This window comes from Atractosteus spatula, chromosome 11 (assembly GCF_055471065.1).
Source record: "Atractosteus spatula isolate fAtrSpa1 chromosome 11, fAtrSpa1.hap1, whole genome shotgun sequence".
Taxonomy (NCBI): domain Eukaryota; kingdom Metazoa; phylum Chordata; class Actinopteri; order Semionotiformes; family Lepisosteidae; genus Atractosteus; species Atractosteus spatula.
In genome coordinates this window covers 35,661,871-35,687,622 of record NC_142716.1, presented here as the reverse complement: position 1 = coordinate 35,687,622, position 25,752 = coordinate 35,661,871, and the positions used below count along the sequence as shown (strand labels likewise).

General features: G+C 45.3%; 2 protein-coding genes across 4 annotated transcripts in view; both read right to left on the bottom strand.

Annotated features, from left to right (window-relative positions):
• mpripb (myosin phosphatase Rho interacting protein b) overlaps positions 1-2,965 on the bottom strand; it is a 76,523-nt gene extending 73,558 nt beyond the window's left edge. For all 3 annotated transcript variants that reach the window (XM_088927493.1, XM_088927492.1, XM_088927495.1), the window contains exon 1: positions 2,086-2,965. In XM_088927493.1, coding sequence (XP_088783619.1) covers positions 2,086-2,208 — 123 coding nt within the window. In that variant the 5' untranslated portion in view covers positions 2,209-2,965. The remainder of the gene's footprint in view (positions 1-2,085) is intronic.
• Positions 2,966-4,034: 1,069 nt separating this feature from the next.
• On the bottom strand, positions 4,035-25,258 carry LOC148823942 (splicing factor U2AF 65 kDa subunit-like). Its single transcript, XM_088928001.1, has 11 exons — positions 25,107-25,258; positions 23,489-23,663; positions 22,416-22,519; positions 21,765-21,916; positions 20,814-20,930; positions 19,883-20,021; positions 19,027-19,106; positions 14,466-14,588; positions 13,526-13,612; positions 11,975-12,217; positions 4,035-5,285 (listed from the first exon to the last, which is right to left on the bottom strand). Exons 1-11 carry the CDS (start codon positions 25,153-25,155, stop codon positions 5,154-5,156), a joined length of 1,401 nt encoding a protein of 466 aa, XP_088784127.1. The 5' UTR covers positions 25,156-25,258; the 3' UTR covers positions 4,035-5,153.
• Positions 25,259-25,752: the final 494 nt, after the last annotated feature.

Below are 25,752 nucleotides of genomic sequence, written 5' to 3'. Positions count from 1 at the left end.
TAGTGCCGTGGTTAGCATTTCTGACTAGCAGTACTGGGGCTCTGGGTTCTGTTCCTGCGGAGCTATCTGCAAGGAGTTTGTACAGTATGTTGCTTGTTTGGGTTTCATCCAGGGGCTCCAGTTTCCTCCCACAGTGTAAAGACATATTAGTAGGTTAACTGGCTTCTGGGAAATTTGGTGCGAAGGTACAGGTATGCATGTTTTGTGTCAGCGTGTGCCCTTTAATGAACTAGCAGCCCGTCCAGGGGATATCCTGCCTTGTATCTAAAGCTTCCCAGAGATGCTAGTTGCCTGAATCGAATCAGCAGTCATTGAAAGTGATGATAAAGATGACTATTTTTCTACAGTAGTATACTGTTCAAGTAGTATACTGGCTCCTTCTCTCTGTTTCACTTAATCAAAAGGATGAGATCACTGAAAGTAAGAGCTCTACCACATACTGTGCAAGTCTGTGTCGTTTTTTTATTCCTACATGAAGCACTAGTCATGTTGGGCATTTGAAGAACAAATTATCTTTGAGGATGTTTACAGAGTCTTCCAATTAATCCTCTTTTTCAAAAACGCCTTTGCTCAAAACAACTGTCGCACCTCTGAACATATTTAACAGACATACTGTGAAATATAACTGCTTAACACTTTATTTTATGGGATGGTTTAAGAAGGCCATGTTGGTTGTTTTTAAAAAAGACACCCATTTTCCATATCATAACTTTGTAATTAAGCTAAGACTTACTGTACATTTGTCTTGTAACTGATGGAAGGTAACGGTATATATGAGCAGTTTTAAGATTTCCAGTAAAATTTCACAGCATAGAGACTAAGGGATCGCAAAAATGTGCATTATATTAGTAACCTGGCTATCATTTTGAATGTGTCCCAGCTAAAGTCATCTGACTGTTCTGGGACTTGTACAAAATGTCAGAAAAAAATGTGCGAGTGAAGATTTTGTTTGAATGAAAATCTTAATAAACATGTTAATAAACATGCTTGGGCGTTTTTACTTCCAAATAAACTACTTATTCAAACAACTGAAATGGGAAACCGTATGTTATCTTTCCATTTTGACTTAGTGTTTTAGGTAGCTGTGCGCAAGAGCATTGCCTATTCCATCTGGCCCTTGTCATCCCTAAATTCAAAGACTCGGCACAGTGCAGAACTAGGGGTGTAATGAACTAGAAATTAACCATGTTGGGACGAGTAAAAATCCTTCGGTATTTACAGAGGATGTCCAGTCAATGTGGGTCACTCATTTTAGATTAGAGGAACGAGTGCTACGGTAAGTCAAGAAACCGCTCCCTAGGCTGTCGCACGATTATCCGCTCCCTCAGATAAAATAAAAATAATGACCGATTAGGCAGTATCGATCTCCAGTTAAACTGGTATTAACATGGAACTATAAATACAGCTGTTTAAGCTACCGCTTTACAATATAAAAGAGACTCGTAAAAAAGCTTAACATTCAATACAACCCTACATATGTGGGATAAACATCACAGTGGAGTCTTTAAACTTAAAACAACCTTATAATGTTGTCACGCACACTTCAACAATGTAATGTCTTTGCTACCGTCTCGAACGCTTCTTTGCTCTCAGGGAAGACAGCTGCGTGAAGTAGCTACAACCGGTAACATCTGTATTTCTCCAGCTTGTCTCTTCGCTACACGTGTCCGAACTGCTCAGCCAGCACGTCCCTGCCCGATACCGGGATCTCGCTCATATTGGTTTCACGGCGCCAAAAGGAATCGAAATGTGCACCGCTGGATTAAAATAAAATACAAGATTTTATTACAAAGACATTACGTTGACAGTAACAGCCCCCGCGCAAGATTCAACACTTCTTAAACAACTAACGGAAACTTCCAACGAAGGGTTTATCGGAGACAAGACAGTCCAGTCTAGCCCCATCACTCTGACACCATTAACCTACAAACCTTTGCTATTAACCAGCCGCTGCAGATGACAGCGACTTTATTCCGCTGCTCTGACAGCTTTGTTGTACGGAGAGGCTCAAGTCTGTACAAAACCCATTTGTTCCAGCACCTGACGGCAAACTCATTTATTTCCATTGTAAATCAAATGAATTACCTGATTCAAATCTTGATCGGTCAAGAGGTGAAGCTCCCGCGGCTTGAAGCAGTTCTGACATTTGCTTTTGTTAAAAATGTTCGCCTGAAACTTCCTGCAAGGGGTTTCCTTGACTCCAGACATGTTGTTTTGTTCCCGATGTCCCCCCAACGAAAAATAAATGCAATACTTAAAATGGAATCACAAGAACTGAAACAAAATCGATATATTCTTCTTTCTCGCCCCCTTTCCGAAATGCGCTTTATCCAACTTGGAACAAGGGCCTTGCAATCCGATGCATGATCCAAATGCCGACCGGACTTCACTTGTTCCAGCCAGCCGGATTTCCACGGGCTCTGGGCGGCTTTAACGGGGTCTTCTGCTCTCGCTTGCCAGTTACCTGCGGCTGCTCTCGGCTCAATCCATGGCCTGCCTCCACCAGCCGACAGCGTTACGTACGATCGTGTGCTCCACTGAATTATGTTACTCGGCTACCAGTGAACACATACAGCTGCTTATCGTTTCTTGCAATCCCGAGTCGTTGCGGTTCCCCCCACCGGATACACCGATCCCATTGGTACTACCGACCCGGAGAAAGAGCGGCTGGGAAGGGGGGGGGGAATCCAGTCAGTGGCACTCGTTAATGAAGTTTTCCCTGCCTCTTCTTATTCAAATCCACACTCCCCGAAATCTGCTATTTAAGGGCTTGTTCTTCAGCAATTCGGATCCTTCTTGGGGTATTCGTCTTCTCCCGCTGAAGCATTGCTGAGAACTGCAAAGCGGAGGCGTGGGCTCTCGCCCGATGATTTGATTATATTGATATGTAGAGGCTTTTTTCGTTGTTTTTGTTTCCGTTACTACGTCCCAAGCCCTGTCTTCCCTTTTTTTTCCCCCTTTCCCAATGGAGGAGGGTCGCAGGCTCACAGATTTGCTGCTGGAATTTCATGGCATCTCGCGAGAGTGTTCCAGAACGCCATCTTGCTAATGACAGAGGTCAGGGCGATTGGAGAGAGGAGCTGGAGCTAATTAGGGAGGCCATGTGACTCCCACGTCCCGGCTCTCACCCAGGGCTGGCCGACAAACAGTACTGGCCTCTGCAACAGCCCCGCTGAAGTCAGTTTACACCCCTCGGTAATCTATAATGCCACCGGCGAAGCGGACGTAAAAAGCACAACCAGCAGTTTTAAGGATACGTAGGGGATGCAATCCATTTAGTGCATAGACGGTAGAATAAATGCTAAACAAACCATTGGGAAACTAGTATGCCACATTAATGATAAACAAGGTGTAGTATTTTGATACAAAGAATAATGTGTCTGAAATAGCAAAAAAGTACATCGTAAATTAACACCTCTGTACTAATTTCCCATCTGGTTGCAAGATATCACAGACTGTAAAAACATCTCAGAGAAGGGGCCTGAATATTGTGTAATGTAAAAAATGTACACCGTGCGGCACGGTTAAATAGATAACTTTATTGATCCCGAAGGGAATTTGAGGTGTAACGTTTAAAATAAATTTAAACATCGCAAACTTTAAAAAAAAATCTTAAAATCCACCTGTTCCTATTCTCAGTGGAATTATTTAAAAGTATTTACTGCATGGTAATGTATTTTTCTTGGTGCAGGAAAATGGTCCTTTTTTGGTTACGCTGAACCTATATGAAGACCTGACCTAGTTATGCACAATAAATAGAACAGTGAAGTCGTATGCCTGAAAAGGTTAATATAACCTTTAATATACAGTAACTCAACTGTAATGGTGTCATACAGCTCACATAAAGACGAGACTTAATTGCTGAAAGGCCACTGCACAAAATATACATCAACGCAATATAACATAACGTGTCCTACAAAAAAATAAACAAGGGGACACAATAACCAACCGATGAGCATCAGTTCACTGTTTTTTACTTAGGAAAAATAAGATACAGTTTGGCATCGAAAACGAAGAAAAAAATCACCAAAACATTATAAATATGCAATAATTTATTGAAGGCATGGCAGTGACAGGTTAAGAGTTAGAAAAGGCGAAGATCATCTAATATCCACTCATATTAAAAAAAAACATACACTTACAATTTTATTTAAAGAAGTATCAATGACTATTACTTCTTCAACATATGAAAAAAGGTGCCTTTTGTCTGAACGTCACTTCCACATCCCCTAGTGGCGACGAGTGGTATGGCAAATAGCAAAACAGAACCAACCGCCAAGTACTACAGTATATCTTCAAGGCTCAACACGATAGAACCGTTTCGTTCATTTCCACAGGTACAGTATGTTATTGGGCCGGATGAGTCAAGGCTGTGCTAAAACACAGCTCCCCTTCATTTGCAATCAAAGACATGTTTCTCTGTACTGTGCAAACAAAGCAGACTGGTTCAGTGGACAAGTGTCATAGTCTAAGAGCTACACAGTTATTTTGATAAAATTTGCATGAACTTTGTTTAGAAATTGCAGCTGTACCATGCTTTATGGTAATAGCTGTACAGTCAACTAAAAGGTTAGTTTACTTAAACTAGTGCAAAAAAACAAATTTCATGATTTCTTGCATTTCTATTTATAAATAGGTGTTCTACTCAAAAAGCTAAAAAGAATAAAATTAATACAGGATGTTCAGCTTGTGTTGGAGAGAGATGGAATCTGCAGTACTTCAGTTTCTTTAAATACTTCTCTTTGTAAAGATTAGTCACTCTCGTTATGCAAAACATTAACACTTTTTTATGGAAGAATACACCAAGGGTCAACTTTATTCCAAGCAAATATGATCCTAATTATTGCAACATGAAACAACATTTCAACATAATGTCCTTAGAAAGATTAATAATCTTGTTTATTACAAGTCATTAACTGCACATAAACGATATTGCCTGTAGATCAAATGTTGGATATCAGGAGAAAGGGAAAAGTACATAATAATTCCCTTTTTAAAATCTGTATATCTATCTGTATAATGTACTGTGCTGTACTGTAAAGAGGAAGACTGCACAAGGAAATGGTTAAGTTTGTACTACTTGCGATCCCCAGTTTAATCTTTGGGAGGAGCTGAGATCTCAATAGCAGCCTTTCAGTTCCTTCCCACTGCGATCAGAACTCATGTCTGTGATACATATCTGGATCGTAGTACTTTGTAACAACCACTCTGTTAGCAAACTTCCGTCCGGTTAGCGCCTGCATGGCCTTCTGGCACTCTGACACTGACACGTACTCCACAAAGATCTGCAGGGAAAAAAGAAAAAAAACAGGAATTATGTAGCTCTGCTGGGGTCATTTCATCCTCACAACACGGTGTAATACTTTTTTAAAGGTTAAAAATATGATATGAATCATTAAGGTTTTAATTTGTTCATGATTCATATCAGATTTGTTGGAGAGACTCTCTGTACTTTTTTATCTGTTCATTCATTTTCAGTACCAGTGTTTCTGTCACAGGCTCACAGTGAGCTGGAGAGCAGGCACAGGCTGCAAGATGGGACGACACATCCTAAGTGTACACACAAAGGACAGAGTGCCAGCCCACTGCAGGGCACACACACCCCAGAGCACAGCCCACTGCAGGGCACACACACCCCAGAGTGCCAGCCCACTGCAGGGCACACACACCCCAGAGCACCAGCCCACTGCAGGGCACACACACCCCAGAACACAGCCCACTGCAGGGCACACACACCCCAGAGTGCCAGCCCACTGCAGGGCACACAACCCCAGAGCACAGCCCACTGCAGATCACACACACACCCCAGAGCACCAGCCCACTGCAGATCTCACACACCCCAGAGCACCAGCCCACTGCAGGTCTCACACACACACCCCAGAGCACCAGCCCACTGCAGATCTCACACACACATCCCAGAGCACCAGCCCACTGCAGATCTCACACACACCCCAGAGCACCAGCCCACTGCAGATCTCACACACACCCCAGAGTGCCAGCCCACTGCAGATCACACACACACCCCAGAGTGCCAGCCCACTGCAGGGCACAAACACATTTCAGAGCACCAGCCCACTGCAGGGCACACACACACCCCAGAGCACCAGCCCACTGCAGATCTCACATACACCCCAGAGTGCCAGCCCACTGCAGGGCACAAACACACTGCAGAGCGCCAGCCCACTGCAGGGCACACACACCCCAGAGCACAGCCCACTGCAGATCACACACACACCCCAGAGTGCCAGCCCACTGCAGGGCACAAACACACTTCAGAGCACCAGCCCACTGCAGGGCACACACACACCCCCAGAGCACCAGCCCACTGCAGATCTCACACACCCCAGAGCGCCAGCCCACTGCAGGGCACACACACCCCAGAGCGCCAACCCACTGCAGATCACACACACACCCCAGAGCACCAGCCCACTGCAGATCTCACACACACACCCCAGAGCACCAGCCCACTGCAGATCTCACACACCCCAGAGCACCAGCCCACTGCAGATCTCACACACACACCCCAGAGCACCAGCTCACTGCAGATCTCACACACACACCCCAGAGCACCAGCTCACTGCAGATCTCACACACACACCCCAGAGCACCAGCCCACTGCAGATCACACACACACCCCAGAGTGCCAGCCCACTCCAGGGCACAAACACACTTCAGAACACCAGCCCACTGCAGGGCACACACACACCCCCAGAGCACCAGCCCACTGCAGATCTCACACACACACCCCAGAGCAGCCCACTGCAGATCACACACACACCCCAGAGCACCAGCCCACTGCAGATCTCACACACACACCCCAGAGCACCAGCCCACTGCAGATCTCACACACACACCCCAGAGCACCAGCTCACTGCAGATCTCACACACACACCCCAGAGCACCAGCCCACTGCAGATCACACACACACACCCCAGAGCACCAGCCCACTGCAGATCACACACACACCCCAGAGTGCCAGCCCACTGCAGGGCACAAACACACTTCAGAGCACCAGCTCACTGCAGGGCACACACACCCCAGAGCACCAGCTCACTGCAGATCTCACACACACACCCCAGAGCACCAGCCCACTGCAGATCACACACACACCCAGAGTGCCAGCCCACTGCAGAGCACAAGCACACCCCAGAGCACCAGCTCACTGCAGGGCACACACACCCCAGAGCACCAGCCCACTGCAGATCTCACACACACATCCCAGAGCACCAGCCCACTGCAGATCTCACACACACCCCAGAGCACCAGCCCACTGCAGATCTCACACACACCCCAGAGTGCCAGCCCACTGCAGATCACACACACACCCCAGAGTGCCAGCCCACTGCAGGGCACAAACACACTGCAGAGCGCCAGCCCACTGCAGATCACACACACACCCCAGAGCGCCAGCCCACTGCAGATCACACACACACCCCAGAGCGCCAGCCCACTGCAGGGCACAAACACACTTCAGAGCACCAGCCCACTGCAGGGCACACACACACCCCAGAGCACCAGCCCACTGCAGATCTCACATACACCCCAGAGTGCCAGCCCACTGCAGGGCACAAACACACTGCAGAGCGCCAGCCCACTGCAGGGCACACACACCCCAGAGAACAGCCCACTGCAGATCACACACACACCCCAGAGTGCCAGCCCACTGCAGGGCACAAACACACTTCAGAGCACCAGCCCACTGCAGGGCACACACACCCCCAGAGCACCAGCCCACTGCAGGGCACACACACCCCAGAGCGCCAACCCACTGCAGATCACACACACACCCCAGAGCACCAGCCCACTGCAGATCTCACACACACACCCCAGAGCACCAGCCCACTGCAGATCTCACACACCCCAGAGCACCAGCCCACTGCAGATCTCACACACACACCCCAGAGCACCAGCTCACTGCAGATCTCACACACATACCCCAGAGCACCAGCTCACTGCAGATCTCACACACACACCCCAGAGCACCAGCTCACTGCAGATCTCACACACACACCCCAGAGCACCAGCCCACTGCAGATCACACACACACCCCAGAGTGCCAGCCCACTGCAGGGCACAAACACACTTCATTACACCAGCCCACTGCAGGGCACACACACACCCCCAGAGCACCAGCCCACTGCAGATCTCACACACACACCCCAGAGCAGCCCACTGCAGATCACACACACACCCCAGAGCACCAGCCCACTGCAGATCTCACACACACACCCCAGAGCACCAGCCCACTGCAGATCTCACACACACACCCCAGAGCACCAGCTCACTGCAGATCTCACACACACACCCCAGAGCACCAGCCCACTGCAGATCACACACACACCCCAGAGCACCAGCTCACTGCAGATCTCACACACACACCCCAGAGCACCAGCCCACTGCAGATCACACACACACCCCAGAGTGCCAGCCCACTGCAGGGCACAAACACACTTCAGAGCACCAGCTCACTGCAGGGCACACACACCCCAGAGCACCAGCTCACTGCAGATCTCACACACACACCCCAGAGCACCAGCCCACTGCAGATCACACACACACCCCAGAGTGCCAGCCCACTGCAGAGCACAAGCACACCCCAGAGCACCAGCTCACTGCAGATCTCACACACACACCCCAGAGCACCAGCCCACTGCAGATCACACACACACCCAGAGTGCCAGCCCACTGCAGAGCACAAGCACACCCCAGAGCACCAGCTCACTGCAGGGCACACACACCCCAGAGCACCAGCCCACTGCAGATCTCACACACACATCCCAGAGCACCAGCCCACTGCAGATCTCACACACACCCCAGAGCACCAGCCCACTGCAGATCTCACACACACCCCAGAGTGCCAGCCCACTGCAGATCACACACACACCCCAGAGTGCCAGCCCACTGCAGGGCACAAACACACTGCAGAGCGCCAGCCCACTGCAGATCACACACACACCCCAGAGCGCCAGCCCACTGCAGATCACACACACACCCCAGAGCGCCAGCCCACTGCAGGGCACAAACACACTTCAGAGCACCAGCCCACTGCAGGGCACACACACACCCCAGAGCACCAGCCCACTGCAGATCTCACATACACCCCAGAGTGCCAGCCCACTGCAGGGCACAAACACACTGCAGAGCGCCAGCCCACTGCAGGGCACACACACCCCAGAGAACAGCCCACTGCAGATCACACACACACCCCAGAGTGCCAGCCCACTGCAGGGCACAAACACACTTCAGAGCACCAGCCCACTGCAGGGCACACACACCCCCAGAGCACCAGCCCACTGCAGGGCACACACACCCCAGAGCGCCAACCCACTGCAGATCACACACACACCCCAGAGCACCAGCCCACTGCAGATCTCACACACACACCCCAGAGCACCAGCCCACTGCAGATCTCACACACCCCAGAGCACCAGCCCACTGCAGATCTCACACACACACCCCAGAGCACCAGCTCACTGCAGATCTCACACACATACCCCAGAGCACCAGCTCACTGCAGATCTCACACACACACCCCAGAGCACCAGCTCACTGCAGATCTCACACACACACCCCAGAGCACCAGCCCACTGCAGATCACACACACACCCCAGAGTGCCAGCCCACTGCAGGGCACAAACACACTTCATTACACCAGCCCACTGCAGGGCACACACACACCCCCAGAGCACCAGCCCACTGCAGATCTCACACACACACCCCAGAGCAGCCCACTGCAGATCACACACACACCCCAGAGCACCAGCCCACTGCAGATCTCACACACACACCCCAGAGCACCAGCCCACTGCAGATCTCACACACACACCCCAGAGCACCAGCTCACTGCAGATCTCACACACACACCCCAGAGCACCAGCCCACTGCAGATCACACACACACCCCAGAGCACCAGCTCACTGCAGATCTCACACACACACCCCAGAGCACCAGCCCACTGCAGATCACACACACACCCCAGAGTGCCAGCCCACTGCAGGGCACAAACACACTTCAGAGCACCAGCTCACTGCAGGGCACACACACCCCAGAGCACCAGCTCACTGCAGATCTCACACACACACCCCAGAGCACCAGCCCACTGCAGATCACACACACACCCCAGAGTGCCAGCCCACTGCAGAGCACAAGCACACCCCAGAGCACCAGCTCACTGCAGGGCACACACACCCCAGAGCACCAGCCCACTGCAGATCTCACACACCCCAGAGCACCAGCCCACTGCAGATCTCACACACACACCCCAGAGCACCAGCCCACTGCAGATCACACACACACCCCAGAGTGCCAGCCCACTGCAGGGCACAAACACACTGCAGAGCGCCAGCCCACTGCAGATCACACACACACCCCAGAGCACCAGCCCACTGCAGAGCACAAGCACACCCCAGAGCACCAGCCCACTGCAGATCTTACACACCCCAGAGCACCAGCCCACTGCAGATCTCACACACCCCAGAGCACCAGCCCACTGCAGATCTCACACACACACCCCAGAGCACCAGCCCACTGCAGATCTCACACACACACCCCAGAGCACCAGCCCACTGCAGATCTCACACACACCAGAGCACCAGCCCAGAGTGCCAGCCCACTGCAGGGCACAAACACACTTCAGAGCACCAGCCCACTGCAGGGCACACACACACCCCAGAGCACCAGCCCACTGCAGGGCACACACACACCCCAGAGCACACCAGCCCACTGCAGGGCACACACACACCCCAGAGCACAGCCCACTGCAGGGCACACACACACCGTGGACAGAGCACCAGTCCACTGCACTATGAAGGAATGGGAATACCTGGAGAAAATGCACATGAAACTGAGGAGAACATGCAAACTACACACTGAAGGTGTTCCAGAGCAAACGTGAATTTAGGGGAGCTAAGAGCTGTGAGGCAGCAGCTCTACCTGACACATCTGTTCTTATTTTAGCCTAAACCACTGTCATGTTAACGAACCCATTCCATAGCACTCTGTTCAAAGACTAATGAGAGGAAATGCCTTGAGGCAGCAGTGAGTGTTGAGGCATTCTACTTTAATAACTGGCCAAAGGAGTGAGAGCAAGCCTTTTTATTCGCTCCCCTCTGCACTTCCCGGTACTAACTTCTAAGAAGTCTTTCAAGAAGCTTTTTTGTCTGCATACTGTAGTTGGTTAGCATGGTAAATCGCAATCAAAGCAGAAAGACCATTTGGAAATCAGGCTAATGGGAAACCATGTTCCGCCCTAAAACACTAAACCACGCCCCAAAAGGGCAAAGTGGAGTATTATTGTGCTATAGGAAATAAATATCTAAAACCAACAACAGATATGGTATTTTTTAACCATCAATCATCCAAGTGTTCAAACGTGGATGCTTCAACCATCATTTCATTACATTACAACATCATTTTCATCATCTGTATCCTGTATGGCCGCCATTAGCCCCCGTGTCTCTCAAGCTGTGGTAGCTGTTGCAGCTATTATCTGAAGGCAAGCACTCAGGTGTGTGATCCTGATCCTCTGTCTTCTGCCCAGTCATCTTCACAAAATGTCTCAAATTTCACCTAAAACTTTTTTTTTTAAATTTCATTTGCTCCTTCTACAGTGTTTGCCAATCCTCCCACGTGGGATTTTAAGATGAAGGAAATCCAAGTGCAAAGCATGTTTTGTAACTACGCACCTAAGACACAAAGGGAAAAAAAACACTCCTGACTTTTTTTAAGTTTCAGCAGACTACTGTTGTACATCATGGTAATGAACATGAAAATCATGTCTTTGAAACTTGTGAAGACACTGGAGCACCCGGAGAAGACCCACATGGGTATGGGGGAAACATGCAAACTTCTCACAGAAGGTGCCCTAGGCAATCCCAGGGACCCAAGAGCTATGAGACAGCTGCCCTAACCTCCGTGGAGCCGTGCAGCTCTGAACCACACATGCAAATGCTGGACAGCAACGCCAACACCTCACCTTTCCACACCCTGGCACTTCCAGGCCATCCACTGGGCGAGGGATCTCGATCGAGCGCACACTGCCGTACTTGCAGCACTCTTCGCGGATGTCCTCCAGGATCTCCTCGTAGTCTTCGTCGTCCACCAGCTCCTCCGGCATCACCATGTTGAGCAGGCAGAGCACCTCCGTGGGGATCCCTGTGCTCTGCAGGGCCTGCAGGCCGGGCACTTGCAGGGTCACTGGGGCCTCGATGATGGCAGACTGCGATGGAGCAGCCAAGCCAAGCAGTGTTAGAGCCACGCTCTTGCAGGTCAATGGCTGGGCTCAATCTGTTTTGCCCACCCTACACCATTCCATGCTGTCTCACATTAGTGTGTGTCTGCATTAGTGTGTGCCATGGGTAGTAACCCCTGCATCACAAATCCTACAGGCCCATTTAGTCATGGCATCAATACAAATCTAAAGATCTTTCGAAGCCATGACTATGCAAGCAGCATGAACCGGATTGCTTCAAAAGTTCGGCTTTCAGCCCTCTGACTCTTGTGGATGATTTCTTTGTGTCAGAAATGCCAGCCGGCTGCAGCAGTCAGAGTCCGAGATGGCAGATGTCATACAGATGGCGACTGCAGATTGTCCTACAGAGACGCTCGTATTTTCATACGTACGTAAGCCATCAAGACGGCGCTTCAGACAAATTTAGAGAGGTACTGTAGCTGTTGCATTCGGGGTTCAATTTAAATTGTTCTGCAATTGTTAAAAAGATTTCCGATATACGTTGTTAAAAGCATGTAACCCCTAGTGAAAGATATCGGAAAAACGGGCACTGTGGCACTTCATAAATGGAGATGTACTGTGGGAAAGAAATTGTAATTGCATCAACAATTGATGCAATGTTTACTGGAAAACAAGCAAAAGCCTTCAAGAAGCCAAAGGAGTGAGTATGGCTTCTATACCAGTCACCATAAAGTTTTTCAAAACTCTTGCCCCACTAATTTGCTTTACCTGACCACTTCCTTGCACTGAGCGACTGTTTTCAGAAGGCAGTTTAACTTTAATAGATATTTACCATGACGTGGTACAGGGAAGCTGATTTGGTATTATCTGTGCTGCCCAAAACATGCTGGAAAATTTCAGAACTTATTTTAGGTTTTTTTTTTACTAATTTTGTATTAAAACATAAATGATGGCCCTAAGTGCTATTATTGCCATAGAGCTTGTTCCTTCTCATGCTCACCTCCATTAGCTGCTTCCAACAGTATACAGGAACGATAAGTATTATAAATAATAGGGGCAGTCAAAGTGCTGTTTGTTTGCATTGGAAAAAAAAATAATTGAAAAAACAAACAAAATATAACTGACATGGTGTGCAAATTCAAAAGTTGATGCACCCAGAAGAGGCTCTCTTTTCAGTTTATCTCTCACTTATGTTTAAGTGAAAGCCCCCAAATTCCCAACCTAAAATATTCTGTTTTTATTTGCAAATCTAAACTGTCTTATATGCAAATAAAGCAAGTGTGGTTCTTTTTTCGCACTTCGTTTTTTAAGATGGTGCAGATATGCAACACTTACTGGATTCGCATTTTTCGCCCCTACGCTGGCCCTCTGAACGATGAGTTTTTTGTCTCCCAGCTGCATGCCATTCAGTCCTGCCACAGCCTGAGAACACAAGGCAGTGCGGGAGAAATCGGGCTGGTGCTCAGTGATGCTTTTGTAAAATGAGTTGGTCACAGGTGAAGGTGTTGAAGGTGCAAATGTGAAGGTGTTCGTGCCTTCCAGGAGAAAATATCACAACAAAAACTTAGACAATATATTTTGAATCTAGTCTGCTCCGTCGTTTCAAAACCAAACACCTACCTGTCTTTCAGAAAACCTTCCTGTCTTTAGAGGCTATAAAGAACTCATTTAAGCCCTTAACGTTCATGTTCTGGCTTTAGAACAAAAATCTTTTTTTACTCTATCTGTGAAAAGCCAGTATCACAGCCTACAAAGTCTAAGATAGGATTGAGATTTCAGTTTTTTAAGTCTAGAGCTAGAAACCACCCTGTGTTTTAATTCAGGTGGGACAGCAGCACACAAGACAAAACCCCACCCATCTGCGACTGTAAAAATGAATGACACTTTGGTATAACACCCTACACATGAATAAAACAACATTCATTGCTACAGTAGATTTCTGATATTCTTTTCAGATATGAAGAACAGGTTCGCAGTATCAGGGTAATCAATGGACAGGCATCCCCGCTTTTACGCCATTGACTTGTTCTGACCTCGGACATAAACATTCTCCAACTGTACATTTATCATATGCTCACTATTTAATGTCACTTTATGAATTATTACCAGAACAATACTAAAATAATAAAATAACTTGTACGGTCCATAAAAGGTGGATTTGAAAGTATTATTCTGTCTTGCTTTCATCTTCATGTGTACTGAACATACACAACGCACTATTCAAAGGGACCCCCTGTATAATGAATGAAATGCAATTCAATACCTCCAGTCCTACCTGGTCAGTAACACTGACATCGACATATTCACAAAAGGCATAACCTTTAGACAGTGAGGTGGCGCTGTCCTTCACTAGGTTGAAAGCCTTTAGAGGGCCAAATGATGTCAGGAGCTCCTTTACCTGTACAACAAAGAGCAAAACAAAGCAATGACATTTCCAATGGAGAACTGCAACAGATTCCTCAGATTTTAGCTGTCAACAGTATTTTATAAGGCTTTTTTCCACATATGAAAGTCATGTTAAAATACTTTGATACAACACAATGGCATTGACGAGATTAGGTGAAATACCTTTACGTGTATAAAAAACAAAAAATACATTAATTATTCTCCTTAAAGCAATGCTACAATTATATTCAATGTCTACTCATACTCCAGTGACTTTCAAAAGGGTAACGTTTAACCAGATCAATGAAACCAGAAACATTCAGGGCCCATTATGGTCAAATTTACTTTTCAATAAGTAAACTGCTTGTTCCTTGATAGACACAATGAGACTTGCTTCTACAGACCATCTCCCCTGCCTGTACCACAGATTTTGTTTTGGGATTTGTTACCAAAATACTGACGGTACAGTTACCTCAGTATCCTGAATTGCTAAACCCCCTTTTAGAAAGGAAACATGAAGAAGTCTCCCTGACATAGATGCCCAGCTCAATCTGACAATTACGATACAATCTCTCTCTCAAAGGTCAGGAAGTAGGAGTCTTGCACCTGCTGTGTGACAGAAATCAAGGCTGTGTCTAGCACGACCTTCGCAACACCACAGTACAGACAAACAGCTGCTCAGGTTTGCTCATTTTATTTTTCTACATGTCATTCTGGAGGTGAGAAACTAGCTCTAGTGAAAAAACTGAAAAATTGTAAAAAAAAGTGTAAAAAATTGAAATTTTTATATTTATCTGTAACTCTTCAATCCTTATTGGCACAAAAAGCAGGATTATTATGCTAATAATTGTGCTTGCTGTCTAACCCCCAGTAGCACAAGAAATTCACTCAAATCATAACTCAAAATTCCATAAATAATATACCTTACATCAGATAAACATGATTCCAGTTCTATTCAACAAAAATCTATGCAGTACAGTCCAAAGAAACACACAATGTGCTAAATACCAATTGCACCAGACAATTCAACTACAACAAATTACAACACAATTTATACAAATTTATAAAATTATAAATGACAAAATTATAAAACTACAACAAAAAGGCTAAATTATCAGCACATTTTGACCAATGTGATGTTCAACCCAGGACCTTATTTTTGTTTCCCAAAACTATTTCTTTAAAACAGATACCAAAACTAAACTGAACAAATATCCCCCCAAAATAAAAACAAGACGACCCATTCTTGCTCCATCAGAGAATCAAGCAAGAGTATGAGGAAGGTATTCAGCCTGGCCTGTTTAGTGTGATAGATGTATACATAACAATTGTCATGAAAGTATATGTAGTAGTTAAATAAAACAACAGTCAATAAATAAATTCAGTGTACTGTATATTAATTCAATATTCAGTTTCTAAAACTGGGAGCAAAGACAAAATACTCTGAACATCCTGTTTCTACTCCTTGTAGAAAAATGCAATGCTGCAGTAGCAGGTAACTAGAAAAGACTTCACCTGACAGGATGACAGTAATTCATCATGACAATCATGTGCCTTTTTGCATGTTTTCCCTTAAATTACAACTGCAACTCGCTTCTATATTCTGGATGACTTGGAAAAAAAATCACTCCTTAAGAGCACAACTCATTGGTTGCAAAAAAATAATTTTTCCTTTTTTTGAAATAATGTTTGCACTAAAATAGATGGGATTTCCTACTACAACAAAGGACTGGCATTGAAGATGCAGTGAAGCAGGAAAAGAAAGCTTTCACCCCAGAATTTCACAAAAATGATCCTGACCAGAACCAGTGAATGCTCATTTCCTGTACCTTAATAAACAGGCAATACCAGATGGACATTCATATCTTACCTTTAGAACATTTTCTGTAAATATCTTTGCCAGAGCTAAACCCCAATACCAGAAAAAAAATTGCGGGAGTTTTTCCCCCTATTTTTATACTCTTTTTTTCAACGAGAAATCAGTCCCTTCCGGGCTAATCTCAGAGCCAGGCAAAGCTCCGGAGAAGAGGTTGGAGAGACAGAACCTGCGAGGGAGAACAGCTGACCAAGAGAGGGGTATCCATGTGAGGGTCAGGGTCTCTTACTTGCCTTGTGTTACATGTTGGCATGGCAGCAGTAGATCAGTACTACTGAACAAATTATGAGCGAAGACTTAACGATCTTACAGGCCCCTAGCTGGGGACAAAGTGGGGGAACAAAAAATGAAAGAGCTGTGAGTATCAGGCAGTAACAAGGACTGCAAAAAAAAACAAAAAAACACCAGGGTACAATCATACGGTTTCCATTTCATCTCACTGTAGATTTAACATTGACTTGGATCAGAACCCAGGTTTATCACACACCACAAACACAGTCGCACCCTTTTTCCCCTTTGAACAGAAATGCCTTCTCTTTTGGGATGGAGCCATGCTTGGGTTCTGCTGTATCTAAGTGCTTTTCTTTTGTTTATTTTTCAACCTTGCAATATACAATTTAAACATATTGGTATTGCCCAAAGAATCAGACATTTCCAGCATATTCCGTTAATAAAAAGGAAAAACATTCTTCTCTTACCTCATCGAGTCAGCGCCTGTTTTGGATACAAGTTTTAAACTGTTTTTTTGGTTCACCTTCGCTCACCTTTTAAAATTTACAGTTTTGCTTAAAACTTTGATGCCTGTCTGTTAATGGTAACTCTTATCTTGGTCCAGCCAAATACTTAACCTACAAATAATTAAGAAACAATCCTCTGTTTCTAAACAGAATTGCTTTGATCCTCACTGCCACAGCCATAAATCACTTTGCCTTGTCAAACTGGGACAACAGCCAATTTTTTTAAGTTTTGTGATGAGCTACTTGGTTCCAAGGATAGGGAGATGCTTACCAACTGAACACTCACACGGACATTACAGGTTTTTTAATGCTTAATACTACTTTTAAATAAGAAATATGATAAACAGTTCAGATTAAAAGGCTAGAGTTTTGTGGCGATATATTGTGTGCATATAATATATACATAATAAAGATCAAGCCTAGTTATAAGGCAGGAAATAACAAAACAAAAACTATCTGCATTTTTATATTGGAGGCCCAGTTCTCATGGAATTAAATTATTGTATGATAACACAGCCAACAGTGAATATGGTTTTATTACTTTAGTCATATAAGTGCTCTTAAGGTGTCTCTTTAAATAGGTCCTGAATGTTCAGTGCACAGCACAGAAGTGTGCTAGAACCTCAAGGTTCTTGTCTTTGAAGGCTACTAACCTCAAAAACTGCTGAAGTTATCTATGCTTTTTCTGACCCTAGTGTACAGAATATGTTTGCTATCACTTGGAACTTGTGACACTGTAAAACAATGGACAATTAATTTAAAACCCCACCAACTAGATTGTTTGGGAGATAAAATGCATTTTTTCTCACAAAAGCATTTGAAAAAGTATCACTTAAATGAATTCAAACCTACAGTACACCTACTGTACATTTGAGCAGGCCACTTTTTTAGTAATACACTAATGGAATGTTACAAAAATAAGGTCTGTCAATTAATTTTTTTTCAGCCAGTTCCTCTTGGAAACATTTCTGAAACTGGTTCATTTCTAAATGTACACTGGGGATCCGTGAGATGATTAGTTCATCGGTCAGCTCTGTATTTGAATTCAGGGCTCCGGAGTTTACAGGCTAATGGATTAACCTGTCACACATCCTCACACCCACTCGGTGGGATTGTGCTACAGATGTCAGGAACCAGCTGGATCAGCAGACACCCCTGCTTACATGTTACAGATCAACAGTTTTCTGGCTTCTTTTCACATAACTGGACCAGGGCAACAACAAACAATAGTTCAAGCACCTGTTATGGGACTATATGATGTTCTTCAAGCAGTTAAACTGTATTCTGAAACTGATTTGGAACTGTCATGTCTATTTCTCCAAGCTGAGCATGATGTACATAATGAATGGTCATGCAAAACACACAAGAAGACATAAAAAATCATAAAAGCACAAGCACATACACTGTACTGTATATACATATTCTGGACTGGACTAGAATACAGCAGCCTCACAGTCCAGCTCCTCGCTACGCCTGTATTTACCATTTTCTGTTCCAGCTGGGCTCATTTATTGACCTGAACTCCTGATTTACTTTAACATGTACTTATTGTTTCCAGGCTCTCAAATGTTAAAGAGATTTTAAATTTAGATATTATTATTTGCGAGTTACTTGAAAACTGCAACTTTTTGGAGAACAAAACAATTCAAAAGATCTCTCAATCTCACAGTTTCTTCAGCAAAGGGCTGAACTACACACATACAATAAGAAATCCAGCAGCTGCTGGGGTCACGAAGACCCGGACTGGGACAACCTGCTGTATACTTGGCTGGTCTCAGGTGAGAAAGTGAGTGAAGATACACATAATCAAGTCAACTTTTCACAACACTAATAAGTACCTGATCGTCATTGAGATAGTTGGGTAACCCTCCAATAAACAGCTTGTGTGGGGAATCTGGCACAACTGTGGAAACTACACCTGAAAGAGAAGGAGTGGGCATTAGGAGTCTCTACTGTCTGGGTGTGTCATGAGCAACTAACTGATTAAAAACATTACTAATGAAAAATCACAATTTTTTCAGCAAGATAATTGGTCAGACTTCTCTGGCTCTCTACACTCTACTGTTTATCCCAGACAGTGCTGGTTCGCTCTCCAGTCAGACCAGTAGTGGATTGCACCTAGGCTTCCTCCCACTAGCCAGCTGACTGAGCACCACTGGGTTAGAGCGGCTGTTGCTCAGCCAGGACTTTCCTGCAACTTGTCAGGCAGCTGCAGGCTTCCTGCAGTAATGTCAGTGAGAGACTGACACTCCTGCAAGGCTCTGTGGAACGGGCGCCATGTCCAAAGATGAGCTGAGTGTGTCAGAGAGGCATGTCTCCAATTCATTGGCAGCCAAGTGCAGTACGGGTATTGCAGATATAAGAACAGAGTCTTAATAATATCCTGTCCAGATTTGGTTGGTATACAAAATAAATGGCAATTCCAAGTTTAATTTAAGTAAAAAAATCCATTAGATTTTTGCATCAGACCCGAAATTGCAGGTCTGCAACCTCCTTCCAAGTAATGTGGTTGAAGCTGATTCTGCAGTATAAATTATCCTAATGATTCATATGGACAAAATTCTTAGAGCATTCAGCTACATGCAATACGAAGAGCATGATGGACTGAAGGGCACCTTCTTGGGGCTGACAGATGGTCTTTGTTGTAGTCCAGGTCGACACATACGCAATCATTAAATGATGCACCTCACATACCTGGGACATGAAAAGAAGGCTGCTCTGAAATGCCAGGAAGAGGTCTGTAATCGTGAGGTCTCCTTATTTTTAAGGACTGACCCTGGAATATTATCCCATCGAAAGCCATGGCCTGTGTGGTTTCAACAACTGAGCGAAACTGGGAAAAAGAATTCGAAAGTTGACAAATGAATGGCAAGGACTAGAACTGCACTGACAAAATGAAAGCACCACTCGATATGACACTTATTCTGAAGGATGCCACAAACTGACAGCGGTTGCAATGTGCACCAATAAGTTAGTGGTTCAAGTCTTGGACACTGAAATTCTGTTGTTCAGAATGCCTCCAAAAAATCAATGATCTGTACAATGTGACTGGAGTGCGTATAAATCAAATAAAAACATTAAAATAATAATACAATAACTGGGCATACATAATACAGGGTATAGACACGGCAATACAGAGACGAATCACAAGCTTTAAAGATACAATCCGAAATAAACTAACAAAGTTATAAAAGGCCATGGGAATCCCTGAATTTGAAGGTAGAGCAGGGGCAGGCAGGTCTTAAGGAGCTAACAGGTGATCAGGAAAGGTGCAGTCCTGGAGTGTCTAGATATCTGGTTCCTCCACAGGAGTGCAGGAGTGCAGGAGTGCAGGAGAGGAGACTGAGAGTGAGAAGTAGGAGCGAACAGTCGGAACAAATAAACTGCCAGTGGAAGATGAGGGGAACAGAAGGGAAAGAAGTGGAGAAAAGAGAATGGGAGACACTGACAGATGCAGCAGTTGCTAAGGAATCTGGAACTCCAATTCAAAGTAGTTTCAAAGTTAGAATAAGAACAAAGTACACATCCCTCCCCCACCCCACCTTTCTGAAAAATAATCTGAGGATTTGATCTTCAGCAGCTGCTGACCCCCAGCGGATCACGAGAGCAATAGAAGTTGGTTTACCTCGAGGAAAGCAAAATTTTTATCCTGGTTTATCTGGACAGCAAGCACTGGGTTGCTTGGAGCCTGTGACAGCCCTGCGAGACGCATCTGAGCATTGAAGAAATCCGCCATGGCTTCCTACACAGAATAAAACGTTCTTCAGACATTCATTTAACTGAGGCAGAAAAACTCAGCCCTCCATTCCAGGCCCAGCATCGATTTCTATCTAAGCACAAAAAAGCTTTGATACAACAGGTCACACTTTGAATAATGTAGTCGAGGAACAGCTTTCTCAACCTTAACTCCTAAGGATAACTTTTGCATATCTGTATCTCTCCCTTGTAAATCAGACTTAACACTGGATTTCCCAGGAAATCAATGCCATGTAAAAAAATGTTAATAATTAAGGATGATAATTCCTTGGATTAACATAACGCTTTCCATCGCAAAGTATTCCAAAGCACACATAGGAAAAGACCCACTTAATCCACCACCAATGGGCACCACCTGTCTGAGTGACGGCAGCAGCCTCACTACAGAAGATCAGGTGGAAATGTCAGACACTGATGCACCAGTTAGATTAAGGGGGAACTTTAGGGAGGCTAGAATATGCAGGCCCAGAATGGATTTCATTCTTGACACCAGGGTTAACACCCCTATTTTACACACTGTGAAATGGGACACTTATTAATATTCCAGACCTCAGTTTAACATCTTATTCAAATGCTGTCAACTACAGCAAAATACAGCAAAACATCTCTGGTCATCATGCTGTGGCATGGATGTGGAAATTCTGGTGCAAAGACCCCCACCTACTAGTCCACTAAGAGCAAGTACATTAGCAATCTGGTTTTCCTTTGAGGTTTCCCATCCCAGTATCAACGAGGCCCTCTGACTAAAAATGTTGTCAACTGATTCACTGTGAACCTTGTAAAATTGATTACAACAGTTTAGACTTCCTGTGGCACGCACCTCAGTCACACCAAAGGGAATATTGCCGACGTAGAGCCGTCTGGCCTGTCTGGTCATCTGGCTGCCAACTATGGGCACCTGGGTAGGCGTTATGGCCACTCCACTGGTTGTTGAAGTTGCCAGCAGGGCTATGGTGGGGATCTGCCCTGCGGCTGCAAGAAAAGATCAGGTCCCCCGAGAAACTTCAGAAGATAACATGTAGCACAAAAGACTAACAAGCAAAACACAGCTAGCCTTCCGAACAGCTTGAGCTTCTGGCCAACCGAACATTTTTTGGGTTATACGTCTTACAGGATAACATCTAACAGGTAGAATAAACCAATTTAAGATCAGAGAGTTCAGATCCTAATGTTGCAAGACATACAAAACACAATATTGTTTTACTTTAGAAGTCACAGCCTTCATATCAGTTAAAACAATGAATTGGAATGAAAGGGCAAACCTTTCAGATTTGGTTCTAATTATGCTCCTTCAGCTAAGAACCAGAACATGCAGGCTTGATCATGATCCACAAACCTGCAAAGATTTCAGTATCGTAAACTAAAGTGCTGCAGAACAAAAAGAGACATTTCTGAATCACCCCTTTCTTGTACTTCAAATTCATTTTCCTTCTCTTCTATCCCCACACCTGCAGTGGAACTCAGACAGTACCTTGCATGGCTTTGTACTGCAATGGGGTGATGTGCTCGAAGCCTGGAGGAGGCACATCCCAGTACCTGCAGGTCCTTTTCTTGCGCGTCCTCCGGGGAGAGTAACTGCAGTGAGTTTAAATATCACAGGTCACTCAACAGTTCAGAGCAAGCAGAGACGTAGTCATGTGTGCCTCTGGGTGACCAGGCAGAAACCCAGATGTGCTTTGTGTCTTTCTAGATTTCTACAAGACTCCTACAAGATTATGGGAGATAAAGATTTCTCATATCAAACTAACTAACTCAGATGTTAGCTGTGCACTGTCACCACAAGAATTTGTCCAAATGGGTACCTGACTGCAGTTTTGAAGGATTCCCATATAGTAGAAATACTGAGTTGCTACACTACAGAATCAGGCAAAAGAGATGAAGGGGACAGGGGGTACTAGTTTGAATACATGTGGGCTCTAGAAATTTTGTGGTTGACCTCAAAAGGATGGGTGTGTTGTTTAACAGGAATGAGGAACCACATGCCACCTAACAGCTACAAACAATCATGGCGGACGTTCTTTTCCAAGATAAATTTACCAGGTCTTCAGGCGAGCCTCATTTTAAATGCTTTCCTCCTTCCTTTTCATTTTGAAGGTTATGTTCCCTTTAACTCTGCACTGGAAAACACTCCAATGAGAGAGGACAAGAGACTCCAGGCAACGTGCACTTTCCAGTGGCCCAGTGCAACACGCTTCTGAGAGCATCGATGAATTTGCTGCATATCACTAAGAACTAAAGACCTCGCTCGCCACCTCCACGCAGATGTCCTGGGATAGCTCATCTCTGCTGCAGTACATAGTGCATACACAACATCCTTCTGTGTCTGGAAGAACTCTGAAGAGCAATGATTACCTTTGGTCCTTTGTCACTACTGATATGCGGACACCAAATCCTTGCACTAAACACCTTTCCTCCTGCCTGTGGGTTTACTGCATCAAAAGCACCTCAGTGGAGGACTGCTGACATTCTGAAGTCTCAGAAATGGTCAAATCTGCTCCAGAAAGGAACCCTTCGCTGGCTGCAGACAGCTGCACCCCAGGGTACCTGTGCTTCTTGTGCTCGTGAGACCCGCTCCTCCGGTCCCGGCTCTTGCTCTGGCGATCGCGGCTCCGGCTCCTCTTGTCTCGGCTGCCTCTGTCTTTGCTCCAGCTCCGGTGCTTCTCACTCCGGCTGCGCGACCTGCTCCTGCTCCGCTTTTTGTGCCTCTCTTTTTCCCTTTCTAAAGAAGCCGGGCAGAGAGAAAACAGGGGGGAAAGAAAAAGAAATACAGCAGGAGGCAGTCCACACTTTCCCTCAAATGCTCCCAGGCCGGCGCTGAGGCTGCCTGAGCCGAACACTCATCAGGCAGCATGGGAAAGAAGCCACATGGCCCTCTTGTCTTGGGGTTGCTAGCAAACAAAGCCAGATAGCCGTATTCTTATTCTGCACTAAACACAGAACTGCAAACTGCACTCCAGGTCTGGCCAGTGGCCGAGATGAAATTTGGAATATCCTTAACAGAGCTTTAGGATGGCACAGTGGTTAGCATTGCTGCCTCACAGCGCTTGGGCTCTGGGTTCAATTCCTGGGGTGCTATCTCTGTGGAGTTTGCATGTTCTTCCCATGTTCATGAAGGTTCCCTCCCGCATTTCAAAGACGTTCAGGTAGGTTAACTGGTTTCTGTAAATCTGGCCCTGGTGTGAGTGTGTTTGTGTCTGTGTGTGCCCTGTGATGGCCTGGCATCCTGTCCAGGGAGTATCTCAACTTGTGCCCATTGCTTGCCAGAATAGGCTCTGAGTCACTGTAAATTGGATAAGTAGTTATCCGAAGGTATTGTGATGATGATGTAACCGAGAACTTTAAAGTTACAACTAATGAATGATGTGTACATAAATTGATCATTTCAATGCCCTCAGTGTTGCACACAATAAAAGTTTTCAGTATTCTGATCTGTGCTTTGCAATGCAACATGTAATAGTTTGTAATATTACCTCACAATGAAGTGAACTGGATATGGTATTAGAATCCGAAACCGGTCATAAAGCTTGGACATACTCAAGCGATGACAAACAATGGGAGGAATAGGAACTGTAGTGAATACACTCCTGTTTAAAACATTGTGACACCTATCAAAACTAGAGCCTTCACTCTGCAGAAGAGAAATTAGCTTGAACTCCTCTTGGCAGACAAGAACAATGTATATGTTATTCTACAGCTACCTTCCAACGTAATTTAAATATATTTTGATAAACAAAAGGATAAAATATTATGTCAAAATCAACTATTTTCATATATTACCACAGTCTACTATAAAAAACGTAATATATATATATAAATAATATGATACACCAATCATTCATAATGCATGTTTTACCTACAAAAGGCACTTTACCGTGGATTCGAAATTATTTCAGATCCAGCGTCAATCAAAAAAGGCATTCAGCACATCTGGACAGCCAGTCTAAATAAACATCATACTCCCTAAAGCATGGAAATGGTGCAGTAACGAAAGCACGTTGTTTGGGGGGGCATTGCTAACCTTTAACAGATTCGAAGCAACATTAAATCAGAACTAGTGTATGTCTTGAAACCTGGGTATACATGGGTCTAATACAAAAGCAAATTATTTTTGCTGGCGATCAAAACCAGGCTCTAGCAATTAAACGTATCCTTTCAAACTCACCCTGCCGGTTTTCGCTCAGCTGTTTCTCGAACTCCTCGAAATCAGACATTTTTTCCACGATTCTCTCAATGCTACATGGGGAGATAGTTGGCTTAGATTTTGGGGTCACTCCACTATCTCCGATTTCTTCCGAGTCTGGCGCTCCGAGTAAGGTTTCAGTGTGAAGAGCGACGATTACCCGAGGCCAATCACAAGCGTGGATACCGCAGCTCTTAAACGTCACTTCCCTTGATGGGTGTCCTGTAAACCCCTGGAATAATACCGTATAATTATCGCCCAGGTACTGCGGATGATATGTGCCTTCTGTTTTAGCTCACAGTCACGGAAAAAAGGCATAATTTACAAAGAGTGTCTTCATCCCTGAAATTTCAAAATGTCATTTTTTACGAATGGAAATAGATATTCGCTAAATCATTCATTGTTCATATACAGTATTCCTAATGTATCTCCGAAATATGCAGTATTTGCATGGGTTAGGTCAACCGTTGATGTACTTGCAGAAAAGCTGCCTTTCCTCCTGTGCATATATAAGTATGCCAGCTTGTTAGTACAGTGGTCCATTGTAAAAATTGTATCTGTACGTAACTTATAATGTCTAATCGTATACTGTACTGCTGTAACAAACGTAGCCCCTATTATTAGTAAT